Source organism: Crocodylus siamensis, chromosome 4, assembly GCF_052110815.1.
Source record: "Crocodylus siamensis isolate JL-2025a chromosome 4, ASM5211081v1, whole genome shotgun sequence".
Taxonomy (NCBI): domain Eukaryota; kingdom Metazoa; phylum Chordata; order Crocodylia; family Crocodylidae; genus Crocodylus; species Crocodylus siamensis.
The window spans coordinates 18,923,724-18,944,440 of record NC_143398.1 but is presented as its reverse complement, the minus strand read 5'-3'; the positions used below and the strand labels follow the sequence as shown (position 1 = coordinate 18,944,440).

The 20,717-nt window shown below is 40.8% G+C and overlaps 1 protein-coding gene across 2 annotated transcripts in view; it reads right to left on the bottom strand.

The window, feature by feature from the left end:
* HGF (hepatocyte growth factor) overlaps positions 1–20,717 on the bottom strand; it is an 85,392-nt gene that overhangs the window by 52,028 nt on the left and 12,647 nt on the right. The window contains exons 2-6 of one of the 2 annotated variants that reach the window (XM_090041893.1): positions 19,372–19,537; positions 15,794–15,906; positions 12,845–12,959; positions 3,580–3,722; positions 1,927–2,047 (exon numbers count right to left, since the gene is read on the bottom strand). In XM_090041893.1, the coding sequence (XP_089898019.1) occupies positions 1,927–2,047; positions 3,580–3,722; positions 12,845–12,959; positions 15,794–15,906; positions 19,372–19,537 (658 nt within the window). The remainder of the gene's footprint in view (positions 1–1,926; positions 2,048–3,579; positions 3,723–12,844; positions 12,960–15,793; positions 15,907–19,371; positions 19,538–20,717) is intronic. The other variant, XM_090041895.1, reaches the window with a different exon arrangement.

The following is a 20,717-nucleotide window of genomic DNA, read 5'->3' as shown; positions in this document are numbered from 1 at the left end:
GGTGCTACATACTTCTTTGCAGAGAAACCACAAGTGTTGTAGATTAAACCATGGGCAAAATTTGCTACCAGGATTTCCTGATAGCAAAAAAAACACCCTGGAAAAAAGACACAGCACAAAGCACAATGAAGTGCTGTATGCCAGGACAAACCTCCCTGGCTGGCTGGGGCACAGCGTGCCTCAAGAACAGCCTCCACATAATTCAACACAGGGGCTCTGTGGCAGAGCCCTCATGCTGATGCATGTGGAGACAGGGGAGCAGCCAGCCCAGGGGTGCCTGCTACTCTGTCTTGAGGCACACTGTGCCCCAGCCAGCTGGGGAGTGGCTGGTTGGGGCATAGGGTGCCTCAGCACAAGGGCTTCACATTGCATGGAGATGGAAGAGCAGCATGGGTGACTGGTACTACCTTAGTCAGAGGGGCACGTGCCCCCCCGCAGCAACCAGTCAGAGAATGGGGGGGGTCCCCCCCATGGCTAATCCCACCAACTGTTGCGGGGGGTCTCAGAAGTAGCTGTGGCACTTCATCTAGGCGCTCACACTTTGTGGCCTGCGCCCGCAGGGAGGGCACCAGCGCTCCTGCCTGCCCATCACCTAAGCAGGAAGCACAGCCTGTCAGGGGGTACACCGGCACTCTCTATGCATTGTCACTGAAGAGCAGCCAGTCCAAAGCTGCCTGCTACCTCATCTCCCCCTGCCACTTCCTAGCTGGCTGGGCCACAGGGTGCCTCAATGTGGGGGTTGTCTAGTCCCACACTGAGACGTCCTGTGTCCCAGCCAGTCCCCCCTGTAGCACATGGAGTAGCAGGACAGTGTCCCCCTGCAAACTACACAAGCAGGGGTGTGCACTGCAGCATGATGTAGCAGCATAAATTTGTGCCACTAATATTTGTCCTCCTGTAAATGCACACTCTTGCTCATGTGGACACAGCCATTTAGTACAGATCCTTCAGCAGAAGCAGCAAAACTTGTTAAAATCTACTAATTATGTATTTCCAGGACATAATACTTAGGCCTTATTTCATTACTAGCACTTGAAAATTTAACAGCCACATTGAACAGAAAATCTCTTTCAAATATTAATTAATCCCAAGAATCTTCCCAGAAGCTAGCATTTTTAACTCCATTTATAAAATGGAGCTAATCTGACAGACAGAATTTAAAAAAGTCAACATTTTCAAAGCATCCTGGTTCCTATATGAACTAGTGCACAGGCCCATGCTCCAGGGCAGTAGGGAGAAAGAGGCTTTTCTGTGTGGCCTAAATGCATAAACAAAGACCCTCCTGGGGAATTGTAATTCATCATCAACTTAGGTGAATTTCACCATTAGAATGAATGCTTAGTGGTTTGTAGTTTTATAAATGGTATCTCCGACTCATTTTTGGGCATTATATTTCTATACCTAAACAAGTGACTGTCCAGAATATAAAGCTATGATCTTAAAATGTTAAACTTAACTATGTACAATTGCTTTTCCAGGGTGTAAAAATGTGTTTTGTTTTGTTTTTTTTAACATCATGGGGAATGTAAACTGGATATTTAAATTTGACTACTACAGACTGTCCAGCTACCCAGAACAAAAAATATTAGTGGCTGCTTGATACTCTAGTAAATTGATATATTGTAAGTCATTAATGATGGAAATCAAAATTATTTAATATTTGCAAACAGCTTTGAAACCACTGGATGAAAGGGGCTGATTTTTAACAACAGTTATAGTCCTTTTTTATTATTATAAATTATTTTAGGTGTTTTAAGGCAAGCTTTCCTATAGCTGTATGTATTCACACACACACACACACACAGATTGTCCTAAACTCTATTACTTCAATAAACTATTCCTGACTTAATACAGCATTCGTCTCAGAGAGTACCATCATTTTATAAACATGATGAGGATTTACTTATGTATTTATTTATTTATTACCTTTCTGGACGGAATTTGTGTCTATGTGGCCTCTGGAGATCCCAGCGCTGGCACTCTTTGCCAGATTCTGTGTGATCCATTGGGCCTCTATAGCTTTCTCCATTGCAAGTCATGCATTCAGCTAGAAACAAGAAATAACAGCAACACTTGTGAATGTCTCATAATAGTAAAAAAACTCAACATACAATGGCTGTCATAAATTCAAGATACCCTATATGAAGAGTTATAAAAATATTACCTCCTAGATTATGGCTTTCACATTGGTGGAAGAAATGTTCCTTCAAATGTATCTCATTGTGGGCACTTTGTTAAATCTAATCCAGATGTTTACATCTGAATTAGATTTGGATTATCTTTAAATTTGGTACCAATTTAGCACAAGGTCGTATAACTTTTCATGTATCTAAGTGTGAAGTGCTCAGGCCATTTACATACCAAAGCTTCTTTTTTCCTCACTCTGTAAAAGAGATTAGTTTGATTTCTGGTTCTAAAAACTCTGATGGGTTGCACACCAGACAAGAAGTGTTATTGCCAACTAGGTAAGTGACACTCCCCCATGTATCAATAAAATAAAATATATGACCCCTGCAAGGGCTATTAGAGAAAAGGGGAGTTTTTTTCTTGAAGATGATATCTTTTAGCTGAAAAGTAAAAGAAAAGTCATAATTCTTGACCACTTTTATTCATAAAAGATCCTTTAATGCTCCTCTCAAATGCATGGGTGTCAGCCCTAAGATGCTAGTCAGACTGTAATTTAAGTAACTATAGTCTACCCATTCAAATTCCCATTACTGTTTCAGCTGGATGTGAAACTCTTTCCTTCCTGATCTAAACTATTTTATAGAACTGATATGAATTTTTATTCCAATGGCTGCTACATTTAACTGAGGATAAGGAGAGGGGGCATGAAATGATCATTGGAAATAAAAAAACCTGTAAAGCAATTTGGGATGAAAGGCACTATTAACATACAAAACATAAATACATTCATGCCTAAAGAAACTAAAAAACAGTACGTAATTAAAGTTCACATTGATAATAATAATCATAATATAAGCAAACAGAGAACTGAATCTTAAGTCATTTACTTCAGTCACTTGCAGACTTGATTCTGCACTGAGCCCATGGCATCACACTGGATGAAGCTCTCTGAAGAAGTAGAGCTTAAGTATTATTTCTTGGACCACCAGGAACTAGATTTGTTAGACAACCAAACTAAATGCTACTTTTCTTGCTGGCAACTAAAAAGGGAATGAGGGAAATAGGGCTTGGTTCTGAGAGCAACAGGACAGTACATTTAACGTACTGCTGAACACAACGCTTAGAACTGTACATCATTGCTCAGATTTTATGCTGTACCAATGTCATGAGATTTGATGCTTTAAAAATCTAAACACAAATTATTATTTGAAAAGTGAAACAGCAGTGCATTCTCAGCATTGGTCTTCCAAACTACAACAGTTGTTTGCTATGAAGTAGTGCGCTGAATAGGTGAAGAGTGATCCAACTTGTGTGATAAGCACAACTTCATTACTCAAACTTCTTTTGTTAAATAAATTATTCTTGCTGAGAAATAATCTGTTGTAATTTCAAAGCCAATGTGATGTTATGCACTTGCTTCCAAAGCAGAGGAGACAAATTATGCCATGTTACCTTCTGAACAGAGAGGAATGTCACAGACTTCATGGCGTATCTCTGGACTGGTCGTAAAACACCAAGGTCCTCCTTCTTCCCCTCGGGGATTCCGACAGTAGTTTTCCCACAGGTCCTTACCCCGATAGCTCGAAGGCAAAAAGCTAGTTTTAAAATGACAATCATTACAGTATAAGAGCATGCATGCTTTGTTGTGAATCTTTCTATATTCATGAGCAGTTACAGATTATGAAATGTTGCTTCTTTCTCCACACAGACACAGACTCAGACATGCCCCTCCCCCCCCAACTATATAACAATCTTCACTTTAATATATGAAAAAGCCCAGATTGGCCATTTTTATTCATTCCCACAATACCTGACATCTGCAACTAGTCCAAGTGATTTCACTTTAAGGACTGTGCAACATATTTAAATGAAGCAAACTCAGAATAAATTCAATAAGATTATTATAAAAATTAGATCTATGAACCGCAATCTACTCCACTAAAATTTGGTTATTTTATTCAGTATGTAAAAATACAAATTTATTCCAATAGGACATCTTTGGCACATCTACAAGTCCCCTACAGCGATGTAGCGACGTGCTACTTCACCGTATGGCATGCTATGGCAACATAGCAATCACATGATCAGCAGCTGTATCACCATAGTGGCGTGCTCCTCACTACGGTGATGTAGCCATGGAGTCTAACCATGTGCCATGTGCATGGCACAGTAACCACCTGTACTGTGCCATGTTTTAGTACTTCCAAAAGGAAGTACTAAAGCTTGGTGCGGTAACAACATCGCCATATGGCAACATGTTGATGCCCCCCTTGAGGAATAAGTTTCTCTTAAGGAACATGAAAGAGGTAGAAGAACCTGTCCCCTTTCTCAGTCCAAGTGGATTGCAACTTCTTTCTTCTGTGGCCTTTCTGTAGAATTATATACATACCTACGTTAATGCATATATAAAAGCAGTTATCTTTATTTCCCTCCTCCATTTGATGTAACTTATGAGAACATCATAGGCCACAGCAATGTGGAATGCATTTCCATCCACTTTAGTTATAAATGTTAATGTTCCATTACTATGTGATGTTTACGAGAAATACAAACCCGGAAATGTACTATCTTGTTCTTTGCTTCACTTCAAAATAATATTTCTAATAGCCAAATTTAGCAAAATCTTTAAAATGGATTCAGAACCATTCTATAGCATAGATCTTCACTGAACAGTACAATCAGAGATAGTACAGTATGACTGCAGAATAGTAAAAATAGCACTGCTATTTAAAAAAGGGGGGGGGGGAATGACGGGTCCAACAGCTTGACTTCAGTTTTACGTGAAGCCTTAGAACAGATATTGACGGAAAGCACAATCAAGGATATGGAAGTAAACAAAAAAGGAATAAAATGCAATAGGGTTTTATCCAAGGAAGAATGTGTCAAACCAATATAACATCCTCCTCTAACAGGAAAAATGACTGTTTTAGACAAAGGCAATGCAGCATACCTGATCAGTCTAGACTGAAACAAAGCATTTGGCTCTGTGCTTCTCTGAAAATTATAAAAATGGAAATCAACACTATAACTAAGAGGAGCCTAAGGACCTGGCTACAGGGGAGGCTATACCAAGTTATGTTAAAAGATGAGTTATTAGACAGGAGATCAATTACTATTAATATTCTTCAGGGATTGGTCTCGAGGCCTTCCATTTAACATTTCTTTAGTGACTCTGGTACTAGACTAGTGCTTAGGAAATTTGTGGGTGACACTAAGCTGGGGGTTTTGCCAATGTAGAGGAGGACTGAATTATTATAGAGGAAGAATTAAATCACTTTGTAGAGTGGCTCAGTAGAAATGGTATGAAGTGCAAAGTCATGCATTTAGTAGACAACCATATATCCTTCTATGAGAGGTCACCAGGACTTGCAATGCATACACTTAGGCAGGAGTATGGAGGAGTGGAAGCTGCCCAGATCTTCCAACCCCACTTTAGACCACTGAGACAGTATTCAAAGGATACACTAAGTCCGGACATTCAGTGCCTCAGTGGCTGTAGTTACATGGATAATCAGGAACTGAACCCATGTCTCCTGCATGAGAAACAAGGATTCTACTACTGAACCACAATTTAGGAAGTAATAAAAAGACCTTCTGCTATAAGATTTGAGCTCCGACTTGTGAAAATTGTGAAAATCAGGGTCAAATTTATTTTAGCACAAGATTGAAAGAGGACATGATTGGTTTTTTACAAATATATTCACTGTATTAATATCAGGGAAGTAGAGGTAATGTTAATATTAACACAAAACCAAATGGCTACATACTGGTCATGAACAAATTTAGACTGGAAATCAGATGTTTCTAATGATCAGGGAAGCAAAGTTTTGAAATGGTCCACCAAACGATGCAAAACATTTTAAGTGCTTGAAGATGGAGTTTAACAAGTTTATGGAAGAAGTGTTCCCAAGTCAATAATCAGCACGTCATGTGAATTCACATATTTGCAGGCCATATACTGGGGTTGAAAGGTAACTCTGTCTCTATGTATCTGATAATCTCATTTATAAGCATACTATCTGTGACCTGTAGAATTAAGGAGGATTTTTCCCTCTCTCCCTGTCCCCGCCTCCTCTGAAGCACTGGATATTGGCCACAGCGAGACAAGAGTTTTGAACAGGATGCTCCTACCACTACATAGAAACATCAAGTATTTAGCTGGAACGTCTTTTCTTCCCTCTCAAGGTCAAACCAATAACCAGATTTGTTGTCTGCAAGGAAGTTTTTAGCACACATCAAATTGGTAGGGTTTGAGGGTTTTTTGTTTTGTTTTGGGGTTTTTGGTATTTTTGCTTTCCTCTATAATTTAGGACATGGTCCTCTTCTAAGTATCATCTGAGCATATATTAAACTAATAATCCAACTGCAGTGGCATTTTCCCTGATTTTTACCTGTGGCATGTTGTCAGGGGCTAGAATTAATTTTTTGTTTTTTAGGATTGTTAGGGGTTTTTTGTTCAAAAGATGCTTGGCCATGGTGGTGAACAAATTTTAGGATTTTTTGGATTTCTGTATCCCTACATATATAGAAAGGCTTGGAGTTCCAGTTTCATGATCAGTCAAGAACAAGCCTCATTGAACAATTCTCATACACAGTACGTTTCAGCTGATATTAATGATACTGTTTGTTTGTTTCTATTGTTCCCACAGGCAATTTTTTTAAAAATAAGCTCATGTGCAGAAGATCTCCTTACCCATTTACCTACCGGAAGAGCAGCTCTCACTTTGGGCCACCTCAACTACATGTTTCCATGATGAGAGCCACTCCCACTTCGGTGCAGAGAAATTCTCTAAAAGATGCATGGCCCTAAAACTGCCAGAAATGGCAGATATCTGATGGTCTACTTGGTAGAATTTCTAAAGATAATCCAGTTCCCCCTACTCTGCAAAGCGGCACTAGTGAATCACCTGGGGGCAAATCCTGACTCCATTCAAGTCTATGTCACAATGCCGATTGATCACACACAAGTCTGATTTCCACTTCCACACAGACGACAATTATATCTGCAGTATATTTTCTCTGAAGAACCAGTTTTCAAAAAACTCATAAGAACACAGCTTCTAGGAGTCGGAAGGCAAATGAAAAGTATGCCTTCTCTTAATATACACATTGTGGGTGTGACTCAAAGCCCACAGAAGTTAAATAAAAGATTTTCATTGGAATGGGCTTTGGTCAGGCTTTAGAAAAGGAACTGGTATTCTCTTCCTGTCCATGTATCTTGTTTTAATTAATGAATGTGCATCCATATCACGAGAACAACCCGTATTTGGTACTAGCTGTTATAGTTGCTGGCAGAATGACGTAGAGGATGAGACAGTGCTTGGTGACTAAATGGCACTTAGGTGTCCCCAGCAAAGTTGTAGCACAATAGGCAGCATGAGAAAGCTGACAGAACCATGCACGTTACTTGCTCTGTGAATAACTGGGTGTCCATCTCTACGGCTTTCGGTCTGAGCATTTTCACTCATTTTTGTTTAATTTACAAATTACTATTGCATTTTACACACCCTGAGAGTGAGCGGATATGAAGAAGGAAATGAAGGCATAAGATTTTATTTAAAGATCACTGCAACCAATGGAAAGACTCTAGTTTATCTCAGTGGGATTGGGATCAGTCCCATTGCAAGGCAGAACTGCTTTCACGATAAAAAATATCAGTTTACCTGTGTTTGACGATGAATGCTCTGGAGTTAAGTCTTTCACTTAGACCCTGTCTAGACTAAGGATTTGTCTAAATTGCAGCCAGTGCTCTAGTTTGACTAGTGAAATTCCCAATGTAGTCAGGACAGATGCTATTTGTACCACTGGTGCTTCCCCCTCTTCAGTGGAAAGAGTGAAACAAATTCTCCATCGCAAATAGTTACATGGAAGTAGGTGCAAAGAGCACAAATGGCTATTGCCAAGGCAAATCCCAGCAGAGACTCAGTGATCTTCTCTGAATGATTACAGTTCCAGAAAGAAAAACAAGAAAGAAAATGGAGAGTTCACTCAAACTGAAAACGCTAATTTTATTTGGGGTTGAACAAAACATTTTTCACTTGAAATGAAACATTTCTTTCACAAGCTCCTTTAATCTTCATATTTTATATTATAAAACTGAAGTGTCTAGATTAAATGTTCTTTTAAATAAAAATCAAAAAGTTTTGTTTTGAAAATGTGTTTTTTATTTTTTTTTCAGTGTTTTAAGTTCTTTCCCAAAGCAAAACAGTTTATAGCATGTATTGATTAATTAATTGGAGTCAATTTTAAAAAGAGGCTATACACTTGTATTTTACTTTTTAAACTAAATTAACTATTAGGTGCACCTGTACCTAAACTAAACCATTTCGTATACAAAATTACAAGACCAATTTACAGCTGCTGTTCCATTTGGCTAACTGCAAGTTAGAAGTGAATAGCAAGTATTTAAAAAACCTTACAAAGACGAAATCCCTGGCCCTCGCAACTACCCATGGTGTCATTTTTTATTCTAGTTAATTAAATCTTGGAACTGAATGACATGGAAAATACCCCTGTTAATCACATTCTGGCTACAATCAATACAATGTGGTGGCATTCTTTGAAAAAGGCTTTCTTTCCTTGGAGAGAATAACGTTCCTGTTTTTACTGCTGCCCATTGCATTCTTCTTCTTTTTCTCCTCTGAGGTCTCATCATATTACTGTCTGAAAACTTCTTACCTAAAACTGCCCTAGGCAAGCTCTTCTGATAGGGAACTACATATTTTGTCAGTGTTAATGTGTTGTGTCAGTGCATGTTAGAGTTCGTTATTTTGTTTGGTTTTGTTTTGTTTTTTTTTACCACCAGGGTCTCTCTGAAATGATAAACATTTTTTTTAAATCCTGACAAAAGTCAGTTCAAATTATCCTAGATATGTTGTTAGGATAAAAATATTTCAGAAATCCTTCTTACTGCATAACATTACATAAAGGCTCAAGCTGGCAGGAGCAGATGCACTAGCAGTTTCAGCAAGTACTGTAGCATCATACAAAAAAAAGAAAATATCCAGCTAGGGCCAGAACAGTGCAAAACACACCCACTTTCTGGGTGTGTGGAACACACCCAGCACCTTGCCTCCCTTAGCATTGTGTGTAGGTACAGACATTTAAATAGCCCGAGGCAGAATCAGTATAAGTTATGCAGTTTTCTGTAAGCAGTATAATTGAGATTGGTAGTGAACACATTCACCATTTGGTGGGGGGGGGGAGGAGGGGGGGCGGGAGGGGAGTGGAAATATTAGAACAGATTCCACCATTTTTAATCAGTCTGTGTGCTGAATTTAGTTGGTGGAGATAAACCAACTTCCAATCGCTTATACCTGTAAAAGTGTAATGTCTCTACCTGGCCTGTGAGTTCAGTAAAAGAAAAAGTTGCAGGATTTATTCCAGAAAATCAAAACAGCAAGAGTAAAATCATCACCATATTCACTTTTCTCCTATATTATCTTTCTTTAAAACTCTGGTGACTGCTTTTATGACTGCTTTCAATTTATAAGCTCTTCTGAGCACAGAATGTCTCTTATTTTATGTAAGTTAAAGGCTTATAACAACAAAGCCTGAGTTTTGCTTAAGGTCTTTAGGCATTATTGGAATAATAATAATACTAATCCACAACAGTAACAATATTATGCCTGTGGCTGGGGGAGCAGCGGTGGGAGCGTGGAGGCGGGAAAGCAGTGGCGGTAGGCAGGGAGCTCCCACGGACACCGCTGGCGCTGTCGGCAGCAGAGTCGGGGCAGTGTGGCGAGTGCCGACAAAGAGTTCACAACCACCCGCAGGTGCCGCCGGCAGCATCAGCAGTGGCCAGAGGGGATTGCTGACAGCCTGAGGATGCTGCCAGCAGTGTCAGCAGCAGGCGGGGGCAGGGTGGCAAGTGGTGACTGCCCGCAGGCACCGCTGACAGTTTGTAAGGGGTGCACCAGCACGCTCAGGGGGGTCACGTGCACCTGCGTGCATCCCCTATGCATCGCCCCCGTCAAAACATCTTTCCAGAGTTGGTAATAGTTTTGAGGACAACTCATAAAATCAGCCATGCACATTCCTTTCTAACGATAGGAGAAGGATTTTCTTTGCAAAATGCTGCTTTGTGATAACCAGACATTGTGACAAGACCAAGCTAAGAATCCCTTCCTTGAACTGTTAATAGTTTCCACACACACCACTGTTTGGTTCTTCCCATCTCACTCAAACCTCTCACGATGAAGTTGTACGTTCTGATGCTGAGAAACAAAAACTACCGCACAACCATCTCATTTAGTAAGCAGCCTTTCAAAAATTAAAGATGTCACACAAGCCAAAAGGAAACAAGTTAGCTTCATATTATGCATCTTTGATGCATAGCTGGCCAAATACAGATCTCTAATTCAAAGGTAGAAGTGCCTGATCCTGCTTCCACTGATGTTGATGGGAATTTGGTCCTTGACTCCTAGAAAGAAGTCTTAAAACATCCCTAAAAGAATCAGAGAATGATTTTGAAAGGTGCTAAGTCTTCCAGTCACTGCTGTATTAAGAGCTGAGTGGACTCAGCTGATTTCAGGATCTGGCCCTAGGCTCAAGAAATAACGGCTAGAGCTCTCACACTTACTCTGTAGTCACTGGTGTACTGTGCCTGCAGGTCCTTGAGGGAAGCCATTCATTTACGTGCTCACTCATTCATTTACGTGCTCACTCATTTTCAAGTACCAGCTACCCCAGGCTTAATGTGGACCCAAAACCAACATCCTACAAACTCCCATCCTGAATTTTTAAATGACCCATTTCTCTGAGAAAAAAGATGGCTGTGAGGAATTTTACACCACACATCATTGTTAAGGGTTACATTATGCTCTCACTTGCTACCCACTATAAATCTAGAGTAACACTGGCATGAGTCAAAATACAAAGTAGAGATGCACCTTATAGACTAACTGAATCAGACATGCATACACTTTTGTGAACAGCTCACTTTATCAGATGCTGTGAAAAGACCTACATAGAACAGGTTATCAAACAGAGAGAATGATTTGAATAAAGAGACAGGGAAGGAAAGAAAGGAGAGGAGAGGGGTGAGTGCAGAGACAAGCAAAGAAGTCAACAACCTATAAGGCCATAAGGCTGAAAAAAGTTAATCCAGGTAAAGGGATAACATATATTCTGGACATGTCTACACGTGTACGTTTACTGTGCTGTAACCGAAATTACTGCACGGTACGGGTACACATCTACATATGCACGCCCATACTGTACAGTAAATATGGTAACTTACACTGACTTAAGCATAAATTTGCATCATGCAGATATCAATTTTATGCCTCATTACTTACTGTGCAGTAACACACATGTAGACACCTTACTGCATAGTAATACTGTGTGTGGACTGACTTGGGACAAACTTAGTCCCAAGTCAGTCCACACACAGCACTAATGCGTTTTAATACCTGCATATGTAGACACCAGCCTGTTCCTATTTACTGCACAGTAAATTTAAGCCGGTGTAAATTCACGTGTAGACACACCCTCTGGAGGTTATTTCTTGTTCCACAATTTCATATTCAAGTCATCTTTCATTTCCACTTTTAAGAACAGCTATTCTGAGCAGACCATCAAGGAAGATTAAAGTATTCTTCCACAGGCTAGTCTGTCTTCTAAAACTGACGTCAAAATGGCATCCCTTCATTCTTTCACGTATGGACTGCCCCATCTGTACTGCCCCACCTAAAGTAGACTGCAGAAGGGCTCTATAAGCAGGTGATGGCATATATGATGTTAGTTGAACAAGTGGGTAAACCTCAGATGTTATAATCCATGTTATTTGGTCCAGTGATGATGTGGTCTGTATCAATGGGGGGGGGGGGGGGCGTTGCAAGGCCTGGTGTTGCAGTCAAAATAGGAGTTAGGTATGTTGCTGTCAAGAGATGCCATTTGAGGCTGCTAGGCTGTCTGTAAATGAAGACAGGTTTGTTCCACATGGCTACCTTGAAATAGTTATCTTTTTCCAGGAGAGGTTGGAGGCCATGAATGATCTGTCCTGGGTGTAAATGAAAGGAATCTGGCGTTTGCATCTTTAACACTAAGTTTGCTGACATCTAGAATGGATATTTCATGGATTATTTCATCTACAGCCTTCATGGAGAGAGGTACAATTTTTTATTTATTTTTTAAAAGAAAAAGAGCTTTTTAATGGGAATATGAAAAGGTAAGCTTTAGAGAGAGGTAGGTATACGTACATACCACTTGATCGCTTTCATAATTTTCTCTACATAAATAAATATTTGTATGCTTTATAAAGGTTACATAGTTACTAGTTTACCGTCATGGATTCTTACTCAAATTTTTTGTCCTTACAGGTTTAGTACCTTATTGTTCTTTCCAATCCCATTTGCCTCTCTCAGCACTGGCCTCTCCCTTCTCTTCCCTGCTTTCCCTGTTATTGTACTTAAATAAATATTACTATTTTACAGTCTGTTCTCTGTATGTCCTTTCATAGCATTTTATGAAGTAGGCTGGGGCTCATGAAAGCTTTTGCAACTCTGATTCAGTTAGTCTATAAGGTGTACCTCTATATCTTGCCTTCTGACTGGTTACCACTGTCATTGCTCTTAAAAGAAACTAAACTGCCAGTATAAGAGAGAAGTTGGATCTATCCACTTTTATACTGCATATTTTTCATTTTAAAGTACAGAACATCAACAGGACAGGTCTCCAAGAGAGCCAAATATCCTCAGGTTCAAATTATTCTTACCTGTGCTCATGGGGGATCATAGAATTCCACAACTGACACTGGATGCCACTTCTTGTAATAGATATTGTTCCCTTGTAATTTGCCCCTTTTCCAATTATACAATTTCTAACATAGTCTGTTGAAAGAAAACAGACAGGAATTAAGACTCTTAGCCAAAGTTTGTTTACTTAAAATTAGAGTGTCAAAAATTAATTTTTCAAATTAAAAGTATTTTTGTTGCCTACACTGTTATTCTTTAATTTGCCACAACAAATCAAAATATTTTAATATAAACATAATCTAAAAGCTATTGAAAAAGTAATTTAAATGTTTCAGTTATAAAATGGCCAGTGCAGAACACTCAACCATGACTCACAGCAGTGACTCAAACAGGACTAGCACAAAGTGCAATGGTAATAACTAGACGTGCACTGATACATAAGTCTGATATCAGATCAGCACCAATATAAAGAATATTGGAAATTGGCTTGAAGTGGCCAATAATTTTTCCAATAAATGGCTCAGGCATGTGCACAGCCACAGCACAGCATGTTGGCAGAGGCAGTCCCTCGAAGTCGAGAATGATGTCCATCAGGCTTGATGAGTCCTCAGGTGATTGAGGATCCCAAGTCTGGAGGCACACATTCTTCAGCAATGGGGGCACGTTGTTGCCTGGGGGAGTGCGATTCATAGCTCCGGGTTGGTCTCCTTCTCCTTCCTCAGCTGCCGCCGTTCTGTCTCAGTATCAAGTTGTTGGGCCTCGAAGTAGCACATGCCTTGGTGGACCAGGTGACACCATCCTGAACAGTCAGCAGCTTGCTCCTCCCAGCCATTGGTGTCAATGCCTCTGTGCTTGAGCATGTCTTTGTACTGTTTCCTTTGGTCACACTTTGAACATTGGCCAAAGGAGAGCTGGGAGAAGAGAAGCTGGTGAGGGAGGTAGTTCTCGGCCACTTGGATGCAGCGGCCCATCCATCAGAGTTGATTTCTCAACAGCAAGGCTTTGACGCTGGTGGATGCAGGTTCATGGAGGATACTCATGATGACCTGGTGGTCCTCGCATTTGATCCCCAGGGGTCAATGCAAGCACTGCTAGTGAAAGCTCTGAGCGTCGGTAGATGGTCCAGGCTTCACTGCAGTATGGAAGGGTGGTCAGCATGACAGTCTTATAAACCAGGACCTTTGTTAACTTCTGAAGATCTCTATTTTCAAAGACACATTTGTCACAGCTTGAAGAATACAGCACTGGTGCAGCTGACCCAGTGCTGGACTTCTTCATTGATGGTAGCCCATTGAGAGAGGTGGCTGCCAAGATACAAAAATGCTCCACATACTCCAGAGCCTCCCTGTCTATGTAGATAGGGCAAGGGATGTTCAGCTGGCTTGGGGAAGGTTGGTGGAGAACATTCATCTTGGCAAGGTTCAAGGACAGGCCAATTCTCTTATACAAAGTATTGAAGAGATCTAGGGTTGCTTGCACATCCTGTGCAGAGTGAGCCACCACACAGCAATCATCTACAAACTGAAGGTCATAGGTGTCCTTGGTAGTAAGTTTCATTTTTGCCCAGAAGCACCCAAGATTTAAGAAGCTTCCCATCCAGTCAATACTGGATATTGACACCAGGTGGTAGATCATCTCGGATGAGGTGGATGATGATGGTCAGGTAGATGCTGAACACGGTGGGGGTGCTCATGCAACCTTGTTTGACCCTGGTCCAGATGTGGCCGATGATTTGACCAATATATGACCCATGCATGCACGCAGCCACAGCACAGCATGTAGGCAGTGAGCAGTATAACCGGCAGTGTGGAAAGCTGTGTGCAGCTGGTAAGCCTGTTGTGATGGAAGAGAAGGGGCATGGTGGGGCAGATCAACGTCCCCGTGGTGAGGGTGTGGAGCTGGGGCTGCCCAGCTGGGGGGGGGAGGGGGGGCAAGACAGAACGAGATGCAGCTCATCTGGTGGAAGGTGCAGCTCCAAAACACTATGCTCAGCTCATTCAGTGGCTCAACTGCTCATCCAGTGGCTCCTGCCACTTGTCTGGGAGAGCATGGGGGAGGGATGTGTGCCCCCGGATTTGCATGGGGCTGGTGGTGGCGGCACTGGGACAGGGGCTATGGAAGAGCTACGGTGATTTTTGGGGTGGCTGCAGCCCTCTCCCACCCCAATGCCAGCCCCAGCCCACACCGGCAGCCCTCCCTGCCCATGCAGATCCAGGGCACATGCCCTGCCAATGCCCTCCTGGGGTGCACATAGCAGCGAGAGCCTCCCCTCCTTCCCCATGCTCCCCAGATGAGCCACGGCTCCATCCAACACTCTACCCCACCCCGGCTGGGCAGCACCTGCCCCAGCCCTACTCCCTCCCTCACCGTGGGAGGTGTTGATTTGCCCTTCCATCCCCCCTCCCTTTCCACCACAACAGAATTAGCAGCTGCACGCAGTTGTATTTGAGGAAGAGGCCCAGCATCCCAGTCACTTGCCTGTTGCCACAAGAACAAGCTATGATGCTGGACTCCTTCCAGAACCACACCTCTCACTCAAGTGCTTGGCTGCCACCATGGAAACAAGCCATGGTACTGGGCTTCTTCCTGTGGTGCTGTTGGGGCTCCAGTGCCCCAGTTCTTACCAGGGCATTTGCTTATACCTGTGGGATGGTCCCCCCCAATCAAGGTTGAGAGATGGATAATCCACCTCTCTCCCACAGGCCGTACTTTTGATATCCCTGTAGTAAGCAAATACCATAGATCACAAAAGTAGCATACTTAAAAATACACTCCAATGCTATGCAAAGATACAGAAGTGTATAGTATAACGTATAAATATGAATTCCAAGATACAACAAATCAAGTCCTGGAATTTACAAACTACTTTTTCCTCAAGCAGGGCACACAGTCATAAAGGTTGCTTGCTAACTCCAGCTGCCTTTCCTTCTTTCCCCTCCACAGCCCATTAGGGAATAAATCATAGTTACCTTTCTTTTCATACAGATCAAATGCATGGTCTTGCTTCTTCCTCACTCCATTTGTCAAACTATTGAAGGACAACCAGTGACATCGTTTCATAGCTCTGTCATAGGCAAAGGCCCTGAAAAGAAAATCTCAATGAGAAAAAATCCTATATGAGTTACAGTAATGCTGTGGAATATGCTATGACAACAAACTTATTATTACTGGGAAAAATCATGGAAGCACCCAGTTGGATATTTAAATCCACAATTATACTAAAAAGCACAAGGAAACAAAGAAAATAAGTTGTTACGGTCATAGCATTAAACACCAGTTCTGTTGCTTGCAGCAATCTCAAATTTCACTTGTTGCTATAAGATCCCTATTTTAAGTGGGAAAAATGTGGTTAAGGCAGCATCTAAAGCCCCTGTGGACAAGTGCTTTCTGAAGATGCTTTCTAGATCCAAATATCCCTCTGCTATATTTCTTTCTAGAAATAAATAAGAGGATACACCAAATTGAACAAACTCTGTGGGCAAAATACATACCTCATGCGAGTAGATGCAATTCAGTTGACATCAGCAGACCTACAGTAGGGATGAATATGTCTATTTTACTCGGAAAAAAAGTACATGTGGCACTTCTATGAAGTACTCCATCCCAAGTTCCTAAGGCAAGATATAATAATACTACACAAGACTCTCAACACCTCTTTTGAGGTAAATAAATATTTCATCCACCTAGAGACAAACAGAAGCACAAAGGGCTTGAGACTTGTCCAATGTAACAGAACAACCTGAAAGCAGTCAGGAGTATTACTGTTAATCGTTTTGGTTTGTGATAGTGCATTTTCCTCCTATCCTTACCTCTGTTATTGTTTCACTATACTCTAATCATGCCTGTTTTTTAGGGCAGAGTGAAATATGTAGGGTGAAAGTTTGATTTACTGAAAAATGAAGTTCTGAATTAACTAAAACTCTTCATGATTTTGATGCTCAATTTGTGCCTTTTGTAACCATCAATTTCTTCATTCCTTATTCCTCTCTGCCATATTCCTGGAAAATTATACTGTTTCTCCAGTTTTATTGATCCCCAGTTTCACTGATTTTTCCAGTCATAGTAATGGTATAGAAATGTGCATCTTTCATTCTTTCCTAAACTCCCTTCTTTCTCATTCTCCACTCCATGAAATATCTTGCTGACTTTTTAAGGCACAAGAACATTAGAGCACACAATGCAACTCCTTACTTCTTGTATTTCTTAAATAACTTTGCTTCTGGTAATACGGGACAAGGTAAAGAGGGTTTCTTTTCATCTAGCCTTCCTACCTGGTTTTTGGACAGGAGCCCTCCCCACGGGGCTAGTCCATCGCCCTCTGCTCCTTCCTCAGCCTTCTACTCTCTTCTGACCAATTCTCCTCAACATGAGAGCTATCAACCCAAAAACTATTACTGCCTAACCTAAGTCTCCAAATGAATTCTACATTTTTATTCCCTTCCTTAGACTAATGAATACATCATTTACAACCTTTTCCTTGAGTTCCTCTCCTCTAGCTCCTTCTTGGATTCTTTCCAATTCATCTTCCGCTCTCTCCACACAAAAGTTTCTAACAAGCTTTTCCTGAACCCGTCCCCAGGGCCTTCACACACCCAAAGTTTATACATTTAAACAAATTCTTGACCTTTTTGCTACTTTTGACACTGTTGATCAAGCAACCCCCTGTTGTCATCATCTGTGGTCCCTAGAGCTCTTGGTCAGGGACAGAAGGGTTCTTGCTGTAGCACATACGTGAAATAGGCAGTCCATGCCTCAAAAGCTTACAAAGTAACAGAGAAATGAGCAAGCTTTCCAACTTTTGCTTCTTATCATATGCATCATTCCAGAAAGAGAATTAAGTCTACCCTGAATAAACTACATCTAAACTTATGAACATGAGTGACTGAGAGAATGGCATCTTTGTTAAAAATGCGCACTCCCTCAACTTCTGTGATTCTATCAGAAAGCTCGTGGGAGTGCTATATACATGCAAAATGTCACAAGGAGTAGGGTGAGGATGATGGTGAGGATAATTATAATAATCTATCTACAATGTTATTTAATGCTATGTATTAATTTATTTCACTTTGCTCAGCTCAGAGAGTGAAAACTAAAAGTACACTATGTTTGCACTCACAGGATCACAGAAAAGTAGAGCTGGAAGGGACCTCACAAGATAATCTAGTCAAGCCCCTTGCTGAAAGAAGGATCGCTCCTGACTAAGCTATCCCTGTAAAGTCTCTGTCTAACCTGCTTTTGAAAGCTTCCAAGCATGGAAATCCTTGACCTGCTCAAGCTGTTACAACTTCTCCAGGTAACCTGTTCCAATGCTTGCCCACCTTCATAGCCAGAAAGTTCCTTCCGAACTTCCTTCCAGCCTAAATAACCCCCGCAGCAGCTTGAGGCCATTGGCCCTAATCCTGTCCGTTATGGCCACACAGAAAAGCCCATTTCCATCCTCTCCATAAATCACACTTCAGGTATTTAAAGACTGCTATCCCATCCCACTTGAGTCTTCTCTTCTCCAGGCTAAACAACTAGTACTTTCAGCCTTTTTTCATAAGTCTTGCCTCTAAGGCAAGACATCTTTCTTGAAGCGTGGGGCCTAAAACAGCATGAATTATTCCAGGTGAGGCCTCAACAGTGGTTGCTGAATAGAGAGAAAGAATCACTTCCCCAGTTTGCAAGTGGCAGGCCTTTTAATACAACCCAGAATGCTTTGGGTTGTTTTTTTTTGCAACAAGAGCACACTCTTGTCTCATATTCAGCCACCATAACTCCCAGATCCTTCTCTACAGTACTGCAACCAAGCCAGTCATTCCCCAGTTGACTTTTTCTAGTTGTTGCTGGAGCCACAGATTAACACATGACAGAGGGAAAATTAATAATAGTGTTTTGTTCCAAAGGCAAATAGAGAGCAAGTCCAAGAAAGGAAAGCAATCAACAGCATGATGTATTAGTACAGACAAAAACCATCATGCAACAATTAAGTATACTTCAATTATTGCACAGCCCATAATATCTGATTCCATTGTAGCGGAGATATTAAGGGCATGCCAATGACCTTCAACCATACAGGTACGCATGCTGCTTGTGTATAATTTTCAGTGATTCAATAGGAATATTGTGCAAAGGATGAAGGCACAATGTGGTCTGAAATGAGATGCAGTATTATAGCAGTAATACATGACAATAACCATTAGTTACAGAACACATCCTCAGTCAAACTGGAAAACTCAATACATGTTCACTGACAAAATAAAGTAAAGCAACTTCCAAATTTGAATACATTTCTTAAAACCCAGGGAGGAAAAAAAATTGACATTGCACCAATAAAAGTTTCAGAACATGCCCTTCAATCTCAAGTTCAGATATCATAAAGAAATGAGAATCTTTGGACAGGTACAGCAGGATCATAGCTGTCAAGAACGTGAATTTAGGCTATGTATTGTCCATAATCCAGACTAGCAGTCCCACTGATGTCAATTTAAATTATATGTTTGGCTGTCAGGTATTATAAAAGTCATTTCATTACAGAAATGAAAGTAATAGAGATGGAATAACTTACTTGCAAGTGAAAGAAAGGCCTTTATTTCTGCTGCATCTCTTGGCACATTGCTCCGTGGTGTTTAACAGCTTGGTTTTTACCTCCAGTGAGTTGTCAATTTTAATTAGCATCATTTCTCCTGTCTTTTTGAAGTCATGAAGAGCATTTCTCCTTCTCCCTTTGCCCTCTGTAGAAAAACCCAACATGAAAAAGAAAACAAAGACCTTAGGGAGAGCAGTAAAGGAAGTTTCCCTAACTTTTTCTTGTTGTGTACCCATACAAGCATACATCTTATATTTTAACCCCTTTAATGCCCATTATGATTATACTGAAAATTAAGTCTGCTGTTACACAATTGATCCTGCATACCCCACAACGATGTCTTGTGTACCACCAGGACCATGTGTACCATAGTTTGGGAACCCCTGCATTAGATGATATACAAAAACTTCTTAAGGTAGCGATATGCATTTAGTTCCTACAGCACAGAATGAAATGTAAAAATGAGACCCAAGGTCCAATATCATTGCTTTTGGTCACTAATCTCCATGTTTTTTCAGACACAGCGATGTTTTACAATAAAAAAGCCCATTGCAGTTAAGTTAGTGCATAAAACTAAAGCAGGATGCCATCTTGAGACAATTCAAGAATTCAAAAAGTTTCCTTTTTCCAAAAAACTATGAAATTGAGATACTACTAATTACCTTAAAATGAAAAAAAACAACAAAAGAGAGGCAAAGAAAGTGCTTAATTTGGATATTTTCTGGTACAGGCATGTGATGCTATAATTGGCTAAACAAGGCAGGAGTTGAAAATAGACTGCTTCTCCACTTTGCACAGGAAAGAAAAGGAAAAAAAAAAAAACAATACTCAACCTGAGAAATCACTCACAAAACCTTCCAGCTTCATCAGAACTGCTAGGTATCTGGGAGAAATTTATTTAATGAGAAATTTGTGTTTCATGATGAAGAATCGTTTCACTGAAAAATTCCCAGTGAAAGACCCTGCTCAACAAACTAGGCAAGAGCCATTATGAGATACTTGTCACTGTTAGAATCTGATCGTGTCATCACGCCTTTAATGATTTTTTTTTCCTACTTCTTTCATAATTTTTTTCTTCTGTAGAATCTTCAGTAATGGCTGGACAAAGATATTCAGTAGCAGTTAGGTAACAAAAGGTTCATTGGAGCCTGTAACTGTAAAAATACAATAATTGATGCAAGGTCACTGTGCTACCCCGTTAGAATGGTTGCATTTATGTTCACTGTGCACCGTTCTAAATGACTGAACAAGATACAGGGCAGCAATACTTGTGGCCCTAAGTTTCAGAAAAAACTAATACCAGCTATATGAAGAGTGAAGCGTTG